Source organism: Elephas maximus, chromosome 22 (genome assembly GCF_024166365.1).
Source record: "Elephas maximus indicus isolate mEleMax1 chromosome 22, mEleMax1 primary haplotype, whole genome shotgun sequence".
NCBI classification, from domain to species: domain Eukaryota; kingdom Metazoa; phylum Chordata; class Mammalia; order Proboscidea; family Elephantidae; genus Elephas; species Elephas maximus.
The window spans coordinates 18,791,640-18,813,124 of record NC_064840.1 but is presented as its reverse complement, the minus strand read 5'-3'; the positions used below and the strand labels follow the sequence as shown (position 1 = coordinate 18,813,124).

At 49.1% G+C, this 21,485-nt stretch overlaps 1 protein-coding gene across 4 annotated transcripts in view; it reads right to left on the bottom strand.

The window, feature by feature from the left end:
• Window positions 1-21,485, bottom strand: part of WSCD2 (WSC domain containing 2) — a 270,733-nt gene that overhangs the window by 17,209 nt on the left and 232,039 nt on the right. For all 4 annotated transcript variants that reach the window (XM_049865982.1, XM_049865981.1, XM_049865983.1 and 1 more), the window contains exons 5-6: window positions 12,153-12,274; window positions 10,052-10,226 (exon numbers count right to left, since the gene is read on the bottom strand). In XM_049865982.1, the coding sequence (XP_049721939.1) occupies window positions 10,052-10,226; window positions 12,153-12,274 (297 nt within the window). The remainder of the gene's footprint in view (window positions 1-10,051; window positions 10,227-12,152; window positions 12,275-21,485) is intronic.

Here is a 21,485-nt window from a genome sequence, read left to right as displayed (position 1 = left end):
GGCACGGATGGAGTCAGTGGCAGAGGTAAATGCAGCTGGTCCAGCCTACCACTTCCTTGCTGTATGACCCAGGCACATGATAAACCCCCCCCAGGGCCTCAATTCACCCATCAATGGTTTCTCCCTCACAGAGTTTATGTGAAGGTTAAATGAGATAACGCATGAGAGGTGGTAAGCATAGTGCTTCGCCATGTTTGTTGGTTTTTGTTAGCTGCTGTCGAGTCAGCCCCCAACTCAAGGTGACCCATGCACACCGAAACGAAAACCTTCCCGGTCCTGTGCCATCCCCATGACTGGCTGTGGAGTGGACCCTTGGGTTCCACAGGATTTTCACTGAGTGGTTTTCAGAAGTAGATCACCAGGCTTTTCTTCCTAGTCCGTCTTAGTCTGGAAGTTCCACTGAAACCTGTTCTGCATCATACGATACGGAAGCCTCCCCTGACAGATGGGTGGTGGCTGTGCATGAGGAACACTGGATGGGAATCAAGCCTGGGTCTCCTGCGTGGAAGATGTGAATTCTACCACTGAACTGGAATACCTACCAGGGGTTCAGGAAAGGTCAGGTAGCATGAAGCCTTCTCTCCAGCCTCAGTCTTTCCTCTGGCACAGCAAGCCTGGTCATATCACCCCCACCCTTTCCTCCAGCTGAAAAGCTTCAAGGGCTCCGATCTATATAGGATCCCACCCAAGGTTCTTAGCTTGGCCTCCAAGCCCTGTGGGGCCTGACCCTTGCATGCTTCCAGGCCCATCCTACCATTCTCTCTACCCACCCAGACCTGCCAGCTGCTTCTTTCTCTGTGCCCTGTTCCTTCCAGTCTCAGCACCGTCACACAGGCTGTTCGCTTAGCTGTTAGTGCCTCCAACCTGCCTTCGCCTGGTAGACAGCTTCTTACTATTCAGCTCTCAGACGGACTGGTCCTTCCTTCCTTCCCTAACTCCCCAGGCTGGGTAAGGCCCCTTCTCAGTGCACCACGTTCATCTCCCACATATCGCTTACTGCATTTTTAATTCAAATAATTATTTGTGCCATCAGTTGTTTGGTCAGAAACCTTGCCCTTACGGCTCTTTGCTGATTCCCCAGAGCTTTCCTAATATACACATAAACTCGTTGCTGTCAAGCTGATTCTGACTCATAGCAACCCTACAGGATAGAGTAGAACTGCCCCAGAGAGTTTCCAAGGAGCGCCTGGTGGATTCGAACTGCTGACCTTTTGGTTAGCAGACATAGCTCTTAAGCACTATGCCACCAGGATTTCCATCTGACACACAGTAGGCACTCAATAAATGTTTCTTGAATAGATGGATGGATGGATGGGTAGTTGGGTGGGTGGGGAGTGGATAGATGGATGGATAGGTGATTGTATGTAAGGGTGGGTGGGTGGTAGGTGAATGGGTGATCGTATGGGTGGGTGACGGATGGGTGATTGTATGTATGGGTGGGTGGGTGGGGAACAGATAGGTGGTTGTATGTATGGCAGGGTGGGTGGATGGATGAGTGACTGGATGGATTGATAGATGGATGAATAGATAAACAGATGAGTGGATGATAATAATATCTATTTTAGAATAATGCAAGTAACATGTTAACACACTGAAATGCTCCAAAGAAGTGGTTATTATTTTTTTCTCTAGCCCTTGATTTCCTCAGCTATAAAATGGGTTCTGGTATTCTTGGTTCTCTGTCTTTCCAAAGGCCTCAGGATACCACTACTGTCAGAGTGAAGGGAACATACATGCCTCAGCATCCCCACCACAACTCCTACTGAAGCTAAAAAGGCACACTGCTGATTTCTCCTGGTCCATACAGCTGTTTCAAGCAGGAAGATGAGAGAAGGCCCAGCACAGGGTGCTCCAAAGAGAAGGAAACGGAGAGAATCCCAGATCCCAGGCCTAGAGGCCTCCAGCCCCAGCCCTGCCCGCTTCTTACTGAGCACATGACCCCAAGTCTCATTTACCATGAAAGGCAAGGCAGGCAGCCCTCCTTCACCTCCCCTGGCTCCTCCTGGTCTCTGAGCTCACAGACTTCTCTGCATCCCCCATGTCCTCTCCTCCTTCCCCCCACATCCCTGTGCCCTGCTCGTGGGTCTGGATCCCACCCCTCTCTGCTCCCCAAACACCTAACTCCCTCTATTCCCCCTGTATCTTCTCTCTCTCAGCTGACTCAATCAGGTGAATGCTCACACATGAACAAATAGCGCCAATAGTTCCCAGCCACGTTTCTGGCAGAGTTGTCCACATTCCCCAGCTCCATTTCCTCCCTTCCACTTGCTTCTCAATCTGCTACACGGCTTCCTTCCCACTCACGGCACAGAACTGTCCTTGCTAAGGTCACAGTGACCCCCTTCAGCGTTAAATCCAGACAACCTGACTATCCAGCAGCATCTGATACCACCAATCACTCTGCCCTGCTTAGAATTCCTTCCTCTGTGGCTCTGGGGACATGGTTCTCCTCTACCTCTTGGTCCATGGTTTTGGGGACATGGTTCTTCTCTGACCTCTTGGTCCATGGTGTGGGGGACATAGTTCTCTGATCTCTTGGTCTGTGGCTTTGGGGACAGAGTTCACCTCTGACCCTTTGGTCCATGGTTTTGAGGACATTGTTCTCCTCTGACCTCTTGGTCCACTCCCACCAAGGCTCCTCTCTAGCCTCCTCTCAGGCCACTCCTAATTTTGGAATTCAGCCCTTTCCTCTTATCAGCCTACTCTCCACCCCAGGGCACCATCATTGAACTCACACTTGAGTTTTTCCCTCTTGGTGGCAACTCCCAAATTTCTAGATATGCCCTTGAGCTCCAGGAAGTTAATTAGCTCTTGGGTATCTCCACCTGCATGACCCATGACAACATCGAAGGCAAAAGCCTCAGCATTAATGAGGGTGACCAGATATCCCCGTTCACCTGGGACAACCCTTGTTGTCCTGATGTAATTTTTTTCCTATAATTTATTTCATTTTTGCTGTTGTTGTTAAGAATATACACAACAGAACATACACCAATTCAGCAATTTCTACATGTATAAATAATACAGTGGCATTGATTACATTCTCTGAGTTGTGCAGCCGTTCTCGCCCTCCTTTTCCGAGTTGTTCCTCCCCCATTCACATAACCCGAAGGCTCCTGTCTAATCTGTCGAGTTGCAGTTGTCAATTGGATCCCATATAGATAGATCTTAAAAGAGCATAATACTTAAGGCAGGCATTCTTCACTAGTTAAGTTAAACTACTGCTTGGTCTTCGAGGACTTCAGGGGAGACTTCTGGTTTAAGGTTTAAAGATTATCTCAGGGCAATAATTTCAAGGGCTCATCCAGCCTCCCTGTTCTAATGTAATTTTCATAGTTCTCCTTTCAGTCTCAAAAGTGCTCCCGTTTGGAAGATACCCTAGCAGTAACTTCTATGGGACAGCTGCTTCCCCAGTGTCAGCTGTCTCAAGACCTCTGGTTATTTTATAGGACAAGATTCCAGACACCAAATGCGTGCCAGATTTGGGAGAAGCCAGTGGCCAACAGGGTTAGAACTTGGCTGGGCATGAGATCAGCCCAATCAAAGCCAAGCCAAAGGTCAAGCAATAAAAGCGATAATGTCCCCTTACGTTTGCTAAGGGCTTCACAGCGCACGATGAAGTCCACACCAGCCATTTCTGCTCAAGAGAACACCCTAGGTAGTCGGGCCCTGGCACAGAGCTTCAGATTCAGGTAGGAGTGACTCAGAGGGGGAGGAGGAGGGTGCAGAGCACAGGTTGTGTCCTACTCCAACCTAAAGCAGGTGCTGGTGGCTGGGATGAGGAGGCTTTTACTGTAACACAGCCTCAAGGCTTGGGGGTTAACTGCACGGACTTTGAAGTCTTAGATTTAAATTTTAATTCTGCCACTTACTCACTGGGTAACCTCAAAAAAATAATTCATCTGATAATGTTCTACACTCTAGTCTGAGGTGTAGCATCTGGGGTCTTAAACGCTTGCGAGCGGCTATCTAAGAAGCAACTATTGGTCTCTTCCCACCTGGAGCAAAGGAGAACGAAGAAAACTGAAGACTCAGGGAAACAATTAGTCCAAAGGAATAACGGCCCACACGAACCACAGGCTCCTCTAACCTGAGAGCAGAAGAACTAGATGGTGCCCGGCTACCATTGCTGACCAAGATCACAATAGAAGGTCCTGGTTAGAATGGGTAAAAAAGCATAGAACAAAATTCAAATTAAAACAAAAAAACAAAAAACAGACTTACTTATTTGAAAGAGACTAGGGGAGCCCCCAAGACTATTGTCCTAAGACAATCTTCTAACTTGAAACTATGCACACTCCTGGAGGCCACCTTTCAGCCAAATAATAGATGGGGGTATAAAATAAATGAAATTAAAAAAATAAATACAATAAAAGAAATGATGAAGCCAAAGAGTTAAACAGAAGATTTCAAAGGGCGGCTCCAGAAGACGAAGTAAAGTATTATCATGACATGTACAAAGACCTGGAGATGGAAAAGCAGAAGGGAAGGACACACTGCATTTTCCAAGCTGAACTGAAGAAAAAATTCAAGCCTTGAGTTGCAATATTGAAAGATTCTATGTGGAAAATAATTAAATGACTCAAGAAGCATCAAAAGAAGATGGAAGGAATTCACGGAGTCACTATATCAAAAAGAATTTGTCGATGTTCAGCCATTTCAGGAGGTACCAAATGGGCAGGGACCGATGGTACTGAAGGAAGAAGTCCAAGCTGCACTGAAGACAGTGGTGAAAAACAAGGCTCCAGGAATTGATGGAATACCAATTGAGATGTTTCAACAAATGGATGCAGCGCTGGAAGCACTCACTCATTTATGCCAAGAAATTTGGAAGACAGATAAGCTATCTGGCCAACCGACTGGAAGAGATCCACATTTATGCTTATTCCCAAGAAAAATGATCCCACCAGATATGGAAATTACTGAACAATATCACTAACACCACACGCAAGTAAAGTTTTGCTGAAGATTCAAAGGCAGCTGCCCCAGTATATCCACAGGGAACCGCCAGAAATCCAGGCCGGATTCAGAAGAGGACGTGGAACCAGGGATATCACTGCTGATGTCAGATGGACCCTGGCTGAAAGCAGGGAATACCAGAAGGGTGTTTACCTGTGTTTTATTGACTATGCAAAGGCATTCGACTGTGTGGATCATAACAAATTATGGATAACGTTGCAAAGAACAGGAATTCCAGAACACTTAACTGTGCTCAGAAGGAACCTGCACACAGACCAAGAGGCAGTTGTTTAGACAGAACAAGGGGATACTGCGTGGTTTAAAGTCAGGAAAGGTGTGTGTCAGGGTTGTATCCTTTTACCATACCTATACAATCTCTATGCTGAGCAAATAATCCGAGAAGCTGGACTATATGAAGAAGAATGAGGTATCAGGATTGGAGGAAGACTCATTAACAACCTACGTTATGCAGATGACACAATTTTGCTTGCTGAAAAGTGAAGAAGACTTGAAGCACTTACTGATGAAAATCAAAGCCTTCAGTATGGATTGCACCTCAACAAAAACAAAACAAAAATCCTCACAACTGGACCAATAAGCAACATCATGATAAATGGGGAAAAGATTGAAGTTGTCAAGGATTTCCTTTTACCTGGATCCACAATCAATACTCATGGAAGCAGCAGTCAAGATATCAAAAGATACACTGCACTGGGCAAATCTGCTGCAAAAGACCTCTTTGAAGTGTTGAAAAGCAAAGATGTCACCTTGAAGACTAAGATGTGCCTGCCCCAAGCCATTGTGTTTTCAATTGCCTCCTATGCATGTGAAAGCTGGACGATGAATAAGGAAAACTGATGAAGAACTGACGCCTTTGAACTGTGGTGTTGGAGAAGAATATTGAATATATCACAGAGTGCCAAAAGAATGAACAAATCTGTCTTGGAAGAAGTACAATCAGAATGCTCCTTAGAAGCAAGGATGGCGAGATTATGTCTCCCATAGTTTGGACACGTTGTCAGGAGGGATCAGTCCTTGGAGAAGGACATCATGCTTGGTAAAGTAAAGGGTCAGTGAAAAAGAGGAAGGCCCTCAATGAGATGGATCGACACAGTGGCTGCAACAATGGGCTTAAGCATAACAATGATTGTGAGGATGACACAGGACTGGGCAGCGTTTCATTCTGTTGTACACAGGGTTGCTATGAGTTGGAACCTACTGGATGGCACCTAACAACAACAACAACATAAGATAAACAATAACACCGCTGAAGAATGTTCTCCTTAGAACAACTGCCTGACTATATGAGACCAAAAGGGCACCATTTGCCCAAAACCAAAGACAAGAAGACAGAAGGGCAGGGAAACCAGACTGATGGAAATGAGAAACCCAGGGAGGAAATGCGGACAGTGCTGACACATTGAGGGGATTGCAACCAATGTCATGAAACAACGTGTGTAAAAATCCTTGACTGGAAAATTAATTTTCTATGTAAACTTTTACGTAAAGCACCATAAACTGTTTTAAAAATTAAGCTACTAAACGAATCTATAAAATTAGACATATTCTTAGAAAAAAAAAATTCACCTGAGCCCCTGTTCTCTCTCCTGTACAATGAGATCAATAACAGCAACTACCTCCTGGGGTTGTTTAAAACAAAAAAACCAAGCCCATTGCTGTCCTGCTGATTCCGACTCATGGAGACCCTATGTGTTACAGAGTAGAACTGCTCCATTGGGTTTTTTTTTTTAATGTACTCTTTATGTTTTTCTTTATGGAAGTAGATTGTCACGCCTTTCTTCTGACGTGCTGCTGGGTGGGTTTGAACCAGCAACCTTCAGGTCAGTGGTAAAGCGTAAACTGCGTCACACAGGGACCTTGCCTGCGGCTGTTAGGAGAGCTAAATGAGAGAATGCATGTAACGCGTGAGCACGGGACTCATAATGCTGTAAGTGCCGATCCATTGTAGCTCTCAGTGTTGCTGTTACTCGCCAGAGGCCCAGCTCTCTTCTCCTGCCATGCTTATGCTGTTTGTTCAGAGAAGAGCAGACTTAGAAGATAAACCAGAGAGCATCTGTTGAAGCCAATTAGGTGTCTGGGCGTGGTTCTCATGGGAACACATTGCAAAAAGGAGCCTGAATTGGAGTGATGGTTATGTTTTGTATTGTGAAAGATGCGGGCTGCTCAGTGGTCACTGAATTGCATACTTAAATGCGTGCATCTAGCTCTATGCAAATTTTACTTTCAAAAACTGTAAGCAAATATTGAGTTCTAGCGAACGACACGCACACCGCAGTGTTTAGAGATGAAGAGCACAGATGTCTGCAATTTACCTGGAAATGCATAAAAAATAAGATGGACTGATGGATGGAGAAAAGGAGAGATATATGATTAAGCAATTGTAGCAAAATGTTCACAAATGTAAAAATCTACGAATTGAATACGTGAGTGTTCACTGCTCAATTCCTTCAGCTTTTCTGGCAGTTTGGAATTTTTTCACAATAAAATATTGGGAAAGGGAAGGAACCAGGCCCCTTAAATACCCCTGAAGACACAGTTCTCCACTTGAACACTGCCTGAAAGGCTGAGACCAACTCCCAGGTGAGGACTTTTCTTTTCAGCACTAAAAAGAAAGTGTATTTGATTCCTAACCCCCATAAAGCAAAGCAGATGCTGGAGGCATTATCGTACACAGCTTTGGAGTCAGACAGGGCTGGGTTTCAATCCTAGATTGTCATGGTCAAGCTGTGTGACCTTGAGCAGGGCTCTTTACCTCTCTGAGCCTCAGTTTCCTCACCTGTAAAATGGGGGCAATAAACCTTACAGGTTTAAATGGGACAATGTGTGTGATGTATGTGCAATGTATGTTGAGAAGCTGTGGTTAAGAGTGCTGTCTCGGGACCCAGACTGCCTGGTTTGAATCCCAACTCTGCCATGTCCTAGCTGTGTGACTCTGGCCAAGTTACTCAACCCCTCTGTGTTGAGTTGCTTCACTTGTAAAACGGTAACCACACATACCATTGTGAGGGTTAAGCGAATTAACTCAGGTAAAGGGCTTTTTTTTTTTTTTTTTTAAAGGGCTTGGACAGTGCCTGGCACACAGTAGGTGCTCAGTAATGATTAAGTTCCCATCAGTATTAATTACTAAAGGGCTGCGCACATAGTAAGTGCTCAATAAATGGCAGCCATGTTGGACCAGACTCTTGGCAGCCTGATAAACCAAAAGATTCTCAACCTCCCCAGTGTGCCAGGACAGAAAGAACAATGTGGAAAAACAGAAGAGCCATAAAGGCCTGGGGCCAGGATGCTGGGAACAAGCAAACTCTTCACTTAAGAGCTCTTTATCTGCCATTGAAAAGGCCCAAGCGTCTGCTTGGCCCACATCAAAGCGGTCCACGGTCACAGAATAATTAATCTGTACATGACTCTCCCCGAAGGCTAAGGCGACACAGTTCTGCACAGGCAAACTATCATGTCCCCCGAAACTAACAAACACTCGTCCTTCTTCAAGGGAGTGTAAATAGAGCCAAGGGTCACGCTTACTAAACACACTTCTGCTCACTGGGCTCTTAGTGGGCCTTTAGCTACCACGGAAGCAGCTAGCCCTCCCTCAGGCCAAAGAGGGGACAGGCTATTGGTCAAGCTACCACTAGCTCTTATGGAACCTTTGAGCAAATCAGAGAAAAAAGCCACTGTTCCTCCGGGTGGGTGCAGTGCCATCCCAAGGTGCACGGTGTGGTGGGCAGACCACGGGCTGGCTTTCAGGCCCCACTTTCTCCATAGGCTGTGCTTGTACAGTGTGCAACCTTCCCACCCATACATGGCAACCTGGACGCTGGGAGATAAGGGGAGGCGGTCTAGATTAATGGGGCTCTGTTGGCTCTCTAGGCTTCTAAGGGTGTCTTTACACCACAGAGAGAGGTTTCTAGCAGGGCTTTTGGTGTTAGAGAACTGGAAGCAAATCACTTCCCTCGATGTGTAACTGTGGTCAGTTCCCTAGCCCTTCCGGGTCATGGTTTTTCGTCTTTAAAATGGGGACGATGCTCCCTTGGTCAAAGGCTTGCTGTGGACTTTACATCATTAAATGAAATGAGGTGTGCAGAAGGCTTGGCATAATGCCCTTTGGCACAGTGCTGCTTTGTTACATAGTGGGTTGTTAGTATATTCAGATTTTGGGTAATCCTTCATGGTCTTCTCTTGGGCTGTGCATCTCAGCGAGGGGACCCCTCCATCCCCCAGTGTCATTGCCCTGCAAGATGCCTTGATTAGGAGAAAGGTTTTCCTCTAGAAATTTTATAAACAGCATGGCCTTGGGCAAGTCTCTTAACTCTTCTGAGTCTCAATTTCCCTATCTGTAAAGTATAAAAAAAAAAAAATTTTTTTTTTTTTAAAGTGGGTTCAATGACTGCTCCCACCTGATAGGAAAGCTGAGGGCATTCAACAAGGAAATGCAAGCGAAAGTCTTAATGCTGGGTCTGGCACAGAGAAGTCCTTGAGAAACCCAAAGTGCTGCCACCGCCGTCATCATCACCAACAGCGCAATCTAGCAGCCCCAAGAAACGGAAGAGAAGATGAAGGGTAAGCATTCCAAGAGCAAAGGGAGGAGGATAGATGTGGGAAAAACACGTGACAGGGGAGAAAGCAGAATTTATAGAGTTACAGAATCCTAGAATTGGAAGGGCCCTTGGAGGTCAACAATCTCCAGCTTCATTTTACAGATGGAGAAACTGAGGCCCAGAAAGGGAAGGTGGCTTGCACAGGATCACATGCTAGGTCTGTGTTGGAGCCAATGGGAGATCCAGGTCTCCCACTCTCAGCCCAGATCTCTTCCTAATCAATCTTACTGCCTCTTACACAGAGGAAGAGCCACCAAGGGGGTCCTCAGTGATGAGGGACAGAGATGAGGATCTCAAACCTGCCACCCCTCCGCTTCCCTCCGCTGCACACCCAGGGTCTCAAAGCCAGGCCAAGTTCACCAACCCTACCATGTGGCCTGCACAGCTCTCTCTTTGCTGATGACCTATACAAAACTGACAGACCAGGGCTGCTCTGGAAGGGAGGCCTGGGGTCCGCCATGGAAGGCCGGGCTTACCTTGCACCTGTGTCTGGTAGACGATGAAGTAGCTAGGCGTCCCGCAGCTCTCAAACTCCTCGGCACTGCACTTCTGGGCACAGAGCTGCTCGTCCTCTCGCTCGTGGAGGGGGAATCGCGTGGTGGGGAAGCCACAGTGGCAGGCGGTGCCCGCAAGGGCTGCCAGTGGGTACTCCTGGGGGTGAAGCGGGAGAGCAGGGGGTCACTAAATCCCTCGACAGCCCCGGACTGCGAACATGGAATAGGATTTGGATTCCAACCGTCTTCTTCTTACTCTCCCCCAATTATAAAAACCAGTCGCCTTTGAGTCGATTTCACCCAAGCATTTCTATATCCCCCACTCACCTAACCCTCCCAGCCCCGGGCCAATCTCTTTCCTTTGGTCCCTGAGGAGATCAGAGGAAACAGAAAGACAGAGGTTTGGGGCAGGGGCCTTCTAGTCCACCCACACCTTCATTTCCCTCCAGTCCTCTGTAGAGCCTGACCTTTTGTCACACTGGTTTGCCCATGATCCCATGTGTGGTTGTCCCCCTGCCATGGAGAAACTCTGGCCCGGCTCCCCAGGACCCCCAGGAACTGAGGAATGTCCCCCTGGAGGGGATGCTGTGGGGGGACCCCTGCCCAGAAGAGAGTGCCGAAACAAATGATGGCCTAGCCCCCTTAAATCTCACGAGCTCCCTACCCGCGACCTTCCCGGATGCCCCTTAGGAGCATAGCATGCACCCAGGAAGTGCCTGAGGACTTGAAGCAGCCTGGCTCCCCTGGAGCGGCTCTTGGAAACTTCACTATCGAGTCTCCAAGCTCCTGTTGAGTTAACTCTGACTCCTGGCGACCCCACATGTGTCAGAGTAGAACTGTGATCCATAGGGCTTTCAGTGGCTGATTTTTCCTTCAGGCCTTCCTTCAGAGGAGACTTGGCGGACTCGAACCTCCAACCTTCTGGTTAGCAGCTGAGCACATTAACTGTTTGCACTACCCAGGGACTCCTGTAGGGTCTCCAGGTAGCTCTGAAGTTAAGAGCATGGATTTGGAGTCAGTCCCAGGTGTCAATCCCAGCTCTGCCACATGCTTGCGCTGTAAGCTTGGCCAACTGACTTCCCCTGTCTGAGCCTTGGTTTTCTCATCTGTGAAATGGGATGGAATTCCCAACTCATAGACTTATGCGAAGTAAACTGTGACCCATGGTCCTCAGTAAGCATCAGCCTCCATGAGGCATCTTCCTGAGAGGTGCCTGGTGGATTACATGGCTCAGGCGAGAGACACAGCCAAGCAGGATGCCTGACCCAGAGGAGGTAGGGGGCATCCAGGAGGAGGAGTGAGCTCTGAGCTCCCAGGAGAGGCCACAAGGCAGGCTCCCAGCCAAGGCCCTTGAGGATAGAAACCACTTGTCATTGCCTTTGTGTCCCCAGCACTAAGCACAGGCCTTGCACCTAGTAGGTTCTCATTAAATATTGGCTGAATGAATGAAGTACCCAACTACCTTCTCATGTTGGAGGAAGGGGAGGGTCTACTCTGGACACCTGTATAATCAGCTCATCTTGAGGGAAGGATGGAACTCCTTGGACCTATTGAGTGCCAGCTCTGTACCCAGCTCTGCTGGGTCCTGGGAGGAAGGGGGCATAAAAATGTCCAAGGCATAGCCCCTATCCTTGAGGAGTACACACTCTGGGTAGGGAGGAGGGATAAACAATGTCAATCGTCAAATGTCTCAGGCTGGGAAGGAACCCACAGACCATTGAACCCAAGGGCTATCCGATGCCCAAAGTTCTGGACACGAACCCTGCCCTGCCTCCCCTTGCATATCTCCAGTGATGGGGAACTCACTCCGTCCCAAGGTGGGAATGTCCTTGCCTCTTATACCCAGTGATCTTCTTCTCCTGCTTCTAGGTCCAATGGCACCTCCATCCTTCACTATTAGAGCATACTTCCTCAGGAGCAGGGAGGGTGGTGAGAAATCTACCCATGTAACTTCGACCTCTTGGACCCACAAGCTATAGCTGCCTCCCTCTCCTTCACAGATTGCAGGCTGTGACCTCAGCCCTACTGGGCCATCATGTCTCCAGCCAAGCATCCTGGTTCCTCCAAGGGACCCTGTGCTCACCTTCCCTGTGCAGAAGTCCACGCACTTGTCCACAGACATATTCAACATGGCGGCTGTCACCGGTAAGGCCAACGAGAGGTTGTCGGGCCTGCGGAAGCAGCCTCGGAATACCGCACTTCCATCTGGAGAACCAGAGGGGAAAGGGGCTGTCAGATGTAGACCAGGAGAACTACCTTCTGAAGGAAGCACTCCTAAGCTGAAGCCTGGAGAAGGCAAGAGCCTTGCCCAAGGTCACACAGTGAGACAGAAAGAGCAGCCACGTTTTCTGTTCTTGAGCTGGTCTCTCCATAGCCAAGGAACTAGATAATTCAGAGAAAGTCCTCAAACCTGGCATATCTGTAAACAACCCAGGTCTCTGGGATGTTTACATCCATATTATCACCTTTTCTTTGTTAGCACTCTTATGTCTTGGTTCCGCATTCTCAACGGTAACAACTTCCCATTCAGGGAAGTGATGTCTTCCAAGGAGGATTGTCATGATGGCATCAGGCGGGGGCTGAGTGTTTGAGGGTCCAGGGAAGCAAAGGGTTCAGGGCTGTCCCGCCCCTCCCGCTCCCATCATACTGGGATTTAAGGGGGAAATTCTGAGCCTCCAGAGTCTCTACACACCAGGTTCTAGGCACCTACAGGTTCCAAGGGATGGAGATGTAGGAGGAACTGCCTTTAAGATGACATAATCACAGCTGTGCAACAGAAAATTTGGAGGCAACTGCTAACTCTTCAATACAAGTCAGCCTTGAAGAAAATTATTCGGGAATGTGGTCTTAGGCGAGGCTCCCTAGAAGCAGAGCTTGAGACAGGAACTCGGTGTATATGATTTATTGACGACGTGCGCTCAGAAGAAGGGGAGGGTAAGCAGGACAGGGCAGGGGAAGGAGCCAAGCGAGGCCGTGACCTCAGCTGCAGCCCACCTTCGGCCTGACCCCACAGGGAGCGCTGCAGGGTGAATTGTACCCAAGACTTGCCCCTACCTTAAGGAAAGGGACCAGTTCCCGTCAAGTCGACTCTGACTCTTGGTGATCCCGTGCATCAGTGTAGAACTGTGCTCCCTAGGGTTCTCAACGGCTAATTTGTCAGTAGATGGCCAGGCCTTTCCACGGTGGTGCAAACGGTTAAAGGGTTTAACTGTTAACCAAAAGGTTGGTAGTTTGAGTCCACCCAAAGGTGCCTCAGAACAAAGGCCTGGTGACCTACTTCTGAAAAATCAGCCACTGAAAACCCTACGGAGCACAGTTTTACTCTTACACACACGGGGTTGTCGTGAGTCAGAACTGACTCCGTGGCAACTGGTAAGGAAAGGGGGCCAGCCCTTGCCTTGTGTGCCACCCCCACCCCGCCTACTGTGCCATTCAGCTGTGGCCTGCCCCACTTCCTGGGAAAGAGAGGCTGTTCCTATTGGGCCAAGGGCCATTTTCAGAGACGGGGGCAGCTGTGAGCCGTTAGCTACCAACAGTCAACGCAGTAAAGGGGATTAGGGTGGGCACCTATGGCGTCCACTACAGATGTGAACAAAGGTCTAGCAATAAGGATGTTTGCCACTGCAGTTTTTAAATTAACAAATAAAAGATCAGAAACAACCTAGACCCAGATGTTGTTTCCGTGCTTCTCCCAATACTACCACTTACCGTTATGATTTATGGAGCCCCAGTGGCACAGTGGTTAAGAGCTTTGCTGCTAAATAAAAGGTTGACAGTTCCAATCCACCAGCCGCTCCTTGGAAAGCCTATGCGGCAGTTCTCCTCTGTCCTGTAGGGTCTCTATGAATCAGAATTGACTCGAAAGCAATGGATTTATTATGACTTATGCTTATATTAATGTCCTAATATCCTTATTATTATGACAGCCACCGTGTAGTGGTCACATGCTAGCTGCCAGCAAGAAGGTTGAGCTCTTCACATGGGCAGCCTCACTGAACCCTCACGTCCACCCTGGTGGAATATGGACCCCGATTTTTACAGATGAAGAAACTCACGGTTCAGAGGGCTGAAACCACTGGACACAGGTTACCACACTTATGGGAGAAGAGCTGAGCCTGGAATCTAAGTCGGTCTGAATTCAAAGTCAGATCTTTCCGCTCTTACTGCTGTGTGCCAGACACTGTGATAAATGTTTGATATACTATACTTTGTCTGTTGGAATTCTCCTAACTCCTGCCAGGAAGATCTCATTCTCCCCATTATACAGAAGGGGAAACAGAGACTCAAAGAGGGGAAGCGACTTGCCCAAGGCCACATAGCAGACCAGTAGCAGGAACTGGATTCCAGCCCAGAATGTCTGGACTCTGGGCCACCCACTCTCCTGAGCTGGCCCTCTTTAAAAAGGCCTGGCTTGGACAAGTCAAAACACCGTCCTTCACATTCACTTGACTTTTGGCCACTAACTGTTCAGGAAGTCAGGGCTGTCACTCTGGAGTCGCTTGACACCAGTCTCTAACTCTCTTTAAGCATCACTTAATGTTCCCGATCTTGACCCCGAACTCTCTTCCAATTATTCTCCTACCTCTTCCCTACCAGGGCCCTATTTGAGGGACCAGACTAACATCCCCCTGGGTCACTGCAGGGGCCAGGAATGTTGCTGTGAGCAAGAGTGTTGGGGCTGGGGCCCAAGGGGCTCCTCAGGGCTGAGACAGTCCTGGGTCCACTATAGGGGCCTAAGGCCTACCACCTCTCATTCCCCAGGGTGGGTTCTTTCCTGGAGGCCCCTCCCACCACCCTGGTGGGGTCTGAGGGCCCCAACACATGACTGAGCAGGAGAAGGAGAGTCGAGTCAGAAGGGGTGAGTGCATGTGAGTGAGCGCACAGGGCTGGGTATGCATGTGGGTGGGCAGCTGTGGGCCCAGCTGTACCCAAGTGTGACTAGGCCCTGAGGTATGAGATAAATGTGTGCCCAGGGGTCTGTGTTTGGCTGTGCCTGAGAGGCTGTGTGTGATGTGGGGGGCGTGTGCATCTGGTATCCATGTGTGTGGCTGTCTGTGGGCGTGGGAAGTCGTATCTACCTGTCCGGGAATGTGGATACTAGAGTCTGAGAATGCAAACGTGACCCTGTGGACCTTGTTCATCCACAGGCACGTGAGTCTGTCCGTGTGGGAATAGGGGACTGTGTGCTGGGTAGGAGCCCTGGTGGCACAGTGGTTGAGCACTCGGCTGCTAACTGAAAGGTCAGTGGTTTGAAGCCACCAGCTGCTTTGTGGAAGAACGATGTGGCAGTCTGCTTCTGTAAAGATTTACAGCCTTGGAAATCCTATGGGGCAGTTCTACTCTGTCCTAGAGTTGTTATGAGTCAGAATCACTTGATAGCAATGGGTTTTTTTGGTGTGCAGATATGTGTCCACTGTCTGCCTGGTCACATGATAAGGCATCTGATGTGGGCATGTGGGTCTGGCTGTGTGCGTCTGACCTCTGCAAGTTTGAGTCTTACCACATGGCATTGACCATGTGGGGACACTCACCCCAAGGGCTCTCTCTAGGTTGCTTGGCAACCAGTTAGCTGATCCGGGGGCTCCCCGCCTCCTTGCAGAGGGTGAGCTGAGCCTCGGCCAACTTCCCACCTGATGGGCTGAATGCCACCAGGGCTTGGCCGTTTCCCAACGATCCTGGAGCAGTCAGCACCTTGGTTCAAAAAAACATGTCGGTTTCCCCCGTGCAGTGCACGGTCACTTCCTGCTCATACCACCAAGAGAGAGTAACAGGAGGGGTGGGACCCTCTGCTGGAGTCCAGTCCAGACTGATGCCTAGAGCATGGGGACCCTCACACCTGCTGCCCATAGCCAAGTACACTGGGGCTCAACTAGTCCTTTTACCACAGTGGCTGCCACACGTGGGTCTCTGTACTGGAGTGTGCATGTCTACCTGTGGCCATGTGAGAGCTGAAACGCGCCTTGGGTGGTCTTTGGGGTCACCTGTCATCAGGGGTCACCTTTGCATTCTCTCACAGACATGACCTCAAGTAACTGAGGGCACTGTGGCATCGCTTAGGGTCCCGTGAGTCCACATGCTCTTCATCTGGGCTCCCTGGACTGAATGCTCTGGCCTTCTGCTCCCCCAGCCGAGTCTGCTCATAGGCCACATGAGCATGTCTCCAGACAGCCTGATCCCCAATTCTGGTTCGGAAAGAAGCCTGGCACCATCCCAGATGGCCTTTCCCTGGACCAAGAGGCTCAGGATGGAGAGATGAACAGCTCTTGCTGAGAAACAGAGGAGAGCAACTAGAGACTTGAGTTCTAGGCCTGACTTTGCCAGCCAATGTCCACAGGCTGCTTCTCTCTGGAACTCAGTGTCTTCATCTGTAAAATGGGCAGCTCTCCTCCACACAGTGCCCACTGGCAGCTTCACCCTTCCTGACTGTTTGACCAAGTTTCCTCTCCTAGGAGCCTCAGTATCTTCATCTCTAAAATGGAAGGCGTGAAAACTGGGTGGATCATTTCAAGATGGATATAGGTGCATCTAGTGAGCTGTGGACACTGGGAGAGGCTGGCAAAGCTCTGTGGGTCTGTCTGTCTCCTTGTCAGCTGTGCTTAGACCGAAACCGAGAAGGAGGGGAGGAGGTTGACGCCCCACCCTGGCACCTCCACAGGCAATTTCTGTGGCCATCAGGAGGCCAGGCTGCAAGGGTAGAAAGAGGAAGGGAGACTCTGGAAGCCAAGATTGGTCTCCCTTTGACATTTAAGCATCTGCTAATGAGTCCCTGACTCTCCCAGCTTAGAGAAGAGCCCCAGCTGAATGCCCTGAATACCAAATGAAGCGAGGGCTTCAGAGGCCTTAAAGGGCCAGCACAACTGTCGTGAGTCTCTCTTTGGATGAGGTACATGGTGGGGTTGGGGGCTGAAAAGGAGAGAGTGTTTGGGAAGTCAGCTCAGGAAGCAGTTAACCTGTTGGATAGAGGGTCTTCCTACAGCCCAGGCCGTTCTACTTTGGAAGGGGGATTGCATGGAGTCACAGAGGGCTTCACAATGTCCGCTGGAAGGTTGGAGAAACTTCTCAGCCAGCAGGGATCCGGGGAGCACTTTGGAGGCCATTTCTCTCTGCAGGTTGCTCTCCGTCAACACGGCTTGGTGTTCTAACACTGAGAATGTACACAGCAGCCATGACATTGAACGCCTCCTACTGCCCTCACTTCCTCCATGGGTTACCTGGTTCTCCCTTTTAGGGGTGAGGGGCTCCATGTCCTTATGTCTGAGATTCAAAGAAGCAGCCAGCCAGATTCACCTGACCTTCCCTGCACCTTCCTGTGATGAGAAGAATTTTGGACTTGCACGGCGAGGGCAATGATAGTTCAGTGGCAGAGTTCTCACCTCCCATGCGGGAGACCTGGGTTCAATTCCCAGTCAATGCACCTCATGTGCGGCCACCACCCGTCTGTCAGTGGAGGCTTGGGTGCTGCTGTGATGCTGAACAGGTTTCAGCGGAGCTTCCAGACTACGATGGGCTAGGAAGAAATGCCTGGTAATCTACTTCTGAAAATCAATCAACGAAAACTGTATGGATCACGACAGTTCGAGCCACCATGGAGCGTGGGGATGGCGCAGGACTGGGCAGAATTTCGTCCTGTTGTGCATGGGGTTGCCACGAATCACAGGCTGAACTCTCCAGAAGCTGACACCAACAAACAACAAGCAAACAGCAGCAGCAGTGGCAGACGTCTTCTTATTTGCAAAAAAGGCTCTGGTGCCCAGTGGGAGGGGCATTGGCTTTGAAGTCGGCCAGGCCTGGGTCAGACGCTTCATTAGCTGAGAGCCAGTGGCAGATGTCTTCACATCACTGAGCCTCAGTTTCCTCATCTGTAAATGGCATAATTATATCTCCTCTGCTCAGTTGTGGTGGGAGTCCATGAGATAGTATCTTTAAAAGTATCTGAGACCCAACAAGTGCTCAATCAATGCCTTTTCCATGGCTTATCCATGATACGTGAAGGGTGGCTAGATCTTATGTAGTTGATGATGTCAATATCCCATCAACATGCCCCAGGCACTCAGCATGCCAGTACAGGCGGACAGCCCTACTGCAAACCCTCATGACTTTCCGACTTAGGGTTTTCTATCAGCCTTCGTGAGAAACTGGCTAGAACTTCCAGGGGATTAATCTCAGTCACTCTCAGCTAACAGTGGGTGAGAGGTGCAGGATTAATGCTGGGGCTTCCTGCCCCTCGGGTGGGACAGTTCGGATGCATGCTCTACGCTGTTCCTTAAGCTCTCCAGTGGGGTTAAGGTTCAGTTGTCCTCAGTCATGAGTCCTGCTTTGTAAAGCATCTTGTCTTGGCCTCCTTCCCTTCCTGTCTCATGTTCCCATTCCAGGTGCTTCCTGGGATCACCTCCCAGGCAAACTAGGGCTCACCTCTTTGTCTCAGTGTCTGTTTCTGAGGGAACCCAACTTGAGACATCTTGGATCTTTGAACAGCCATGTTTCATTCACAAGGAAAATCCAGTTTGGGGCCACCGCTTCTCCCAGCTCAGGGTCTGTGTGAATGAAGCCACCTAGAGTTACACAGTGCACAGCCAGAGGGCCAGAGCAGTGGCCCTGAGTGATGTCTCCCTGGTGGCCAATCCTTACTAAATAGTAACACAGTGGTGGTAGGAACAGTTGTTTAAAAACCTGTTGCCGTCGAGTCAATTCCAACTCATAGCAACCCTATAGGACAGTAGAACTTCCCCACAGGGCTTCCAAGGAGCAGCTGGTGGATTTGAACTGCCAACCTTTTGGTTAGCAGCCTGAGCTCTTAACCACTGCACCACCAGGGCCCAAGCGTTGTTTACCATGTGACATTACTGCTAAGTGTATTACACATATTGTATCTTGATTAATCCTCACAATGAGGTGAAACTATGAGTTAAAAACCCGTTGTCATCAAGTCAACTTTGACTCATAGTGACGCTATGTATCACAGAGTAGAACTGCTCCATAGGGTTTTCTTGGTTGTCATCTTTACGGAAGCAGATCACCAGGCCTTTCTTCCGTGGCACCCCAGGTGGGTTTGAACTACCAATCTTTAGGTCAGTAGTCAAGTGCGAGCCATTTGCACCACTGAGGAACCTCCAACCTATGGGATAGGCAACACTATTATCCTGATTCTACAGGTAAAGATCTTGAGTCTTAGCAAGATTTGATCCCTTCCCCAGGTCACATAGCTAGTGGGAAACAGAGCTGGGATTTGACCTCCAATCTTGTTGACATCGTATCCTAGTTTCCAACCTCTCCACTATGCTTTCTGCACGAGGTGTGCCCAATTCTAACATGGATGAGCTCCAGAGACCCCAAGCCAGCCACTTCTATTTCCCAGAACCCCAATCGGGTCCCACAGCAGGGGTCCGAGGATCACAAAAGCCTATGACCCATATTCTGACAATGTCAGCTCTTCATTGCGAGGCCAGCTGGGATGGTGCGTGACCTTAGCAGCTTGGGCTTTTTATTAGCGAGAGGCGAGCAGAGCGGCTGTTCATCAACTCTCTTTGCCGGGGGCAGCTGAAGAACACCCTGCAACCAGCTGCAAGTGCCTCTGAAGTCCTATCATCTCTTTGTTCTGAGGCTTCACAAAAATGAGGTAAATGTCACCAAGCATTGGCTTAAAGGCAGGCATGGAAGAGTTCTCCTTGGTTTGAACGAGGCCACCACCCCCCAGGGTAATTAGGCCAAACTCTACTGCATTAAAGATGCCGGAGAGGAGGAAAGGCAGTGCGCTGGGAGCTGTTAGCAGCTACCTATAATCAGAGAGAGACTGAATTATACAAAGAGCCTAACTGTCCGAGGAGAATTCAAACCAGCTATTTTTAGGCATCACCAAAGGCTCCTGCAGGCTGTTGGAAATTCAAATTGCTTGAATTGGGTGCTGTCCAGAGTGAATTGGAGCCCTGGAGGCGAAGTAGTTAAGAGCTCAGGCTGCTAACCTAAAGGTCAGCAGTTCGAATCCACCAGCCACTCCTTGGAAATCCTATGGGGCAGTTCTACTCTGTACTATAGGGTCACTATGAGTTGGAATCAACTCGACAGCAGCGGATTTGAGTTCTTTTGTTTTTTTTAGGGGGTAATTGGGGCAGTGGTGCCTCAGTGGTGGGATTCGCACTTTCTATGCAGGAGACCCAGGTTCAATTCCCTGCCAAGGCACCTCATGCATAGCCGCCACCCATTTGTCAGTGGAGGCTTGTGTATTGCTATGATGCTGAACAGGTTTGAGTGGAGCTGTCAGGCTAAAATGGACTAGGAAGAAAGGCCTGGTGATCTCTATCCAAAATTCAGCCAATGAAAGCCCAGTGGATCACAAGAGTCTGATCCGTAAGCAATCATGGAGATGGCACAGGATTGGGCAGCATTTTATTTTGTTGTACATGGGTGTCATGGACTGAATTGTGCCCCCCCAAAAATATGTGTCATCTTGGTTAGGCCATGATTCCCAGTATTGTGTGGTTGCCCTCCATTTTGTGATTGATATAATTTTCCTTTATGTTGTAAATTCTAATCTTTGCCTATGGTTAATGAGGCAAGATTGGATTACATTGAAGAGGATTAGGGTGGGATGTCACACCCTCGCTCAGGTCACACCCCTGATCCAATGTAAAGGGAGCTTCCCTGGGGTGTTGCCTGTGCCACCTTTTATCTTACAAGGCATAAAAGAGAAGGAAAGCGATCAGAGAGTGAGAGACCTCATACCATTAAGAAAGCAATGCCTGGAGCAGGGTGTGTTCTTTGGACCTGGGGTCCTTGCTCTGAGAAGCTCCTTGACCAGGGAAAGATTGATGACAGGGACCTTCCTCCAGAGCCAAAAGAGAGAGAAAGCCTTCCCCTGGAGCTGACACCCTGAATTTGGACTTGTAGTCTACTAGACTGTGACAGAATAAACTTCTCTTTGTTGAAGCCATCCACTTGTGGGATTTCTGTTATAGCAGCACTAGATAACCAGGACAATGGGGTTGCCCTGAGTCGGAATTGACTGGGTGGCAGCTAACAGAAGATGGTCAGCACCATGGACAGCCACCCACGAGCCTAACACCTATCTTTCAGGGTAGTTCTAAAGAGACTTGCAACCCAAATCTTGCAAGAATCTTTCAGCCAAATGACATTTCTTGCAACGTCCCATAAAGCCCCTGGCAGGAGAGCTACAATTGCTGACACATTTAGCAAAAACTGCTGTGAAAAATGTAATCCTACCAAGAAGGAAGTCCATTTCTCGGTTCTTTTATAACAAGGGCAAAAAGTCCACATGGCTGAGAGTCTGTGTCAAGGTGGAACAGCAGGGTGCCTGCAGACATTAGCTCTGCCAACATTTTAATGTACTCAGGGGTGGCTCATCCAATAGGCAAGGTGAGCACCGTGCTTACCTTGCTTACCATATCATCTGCAGTGAGTG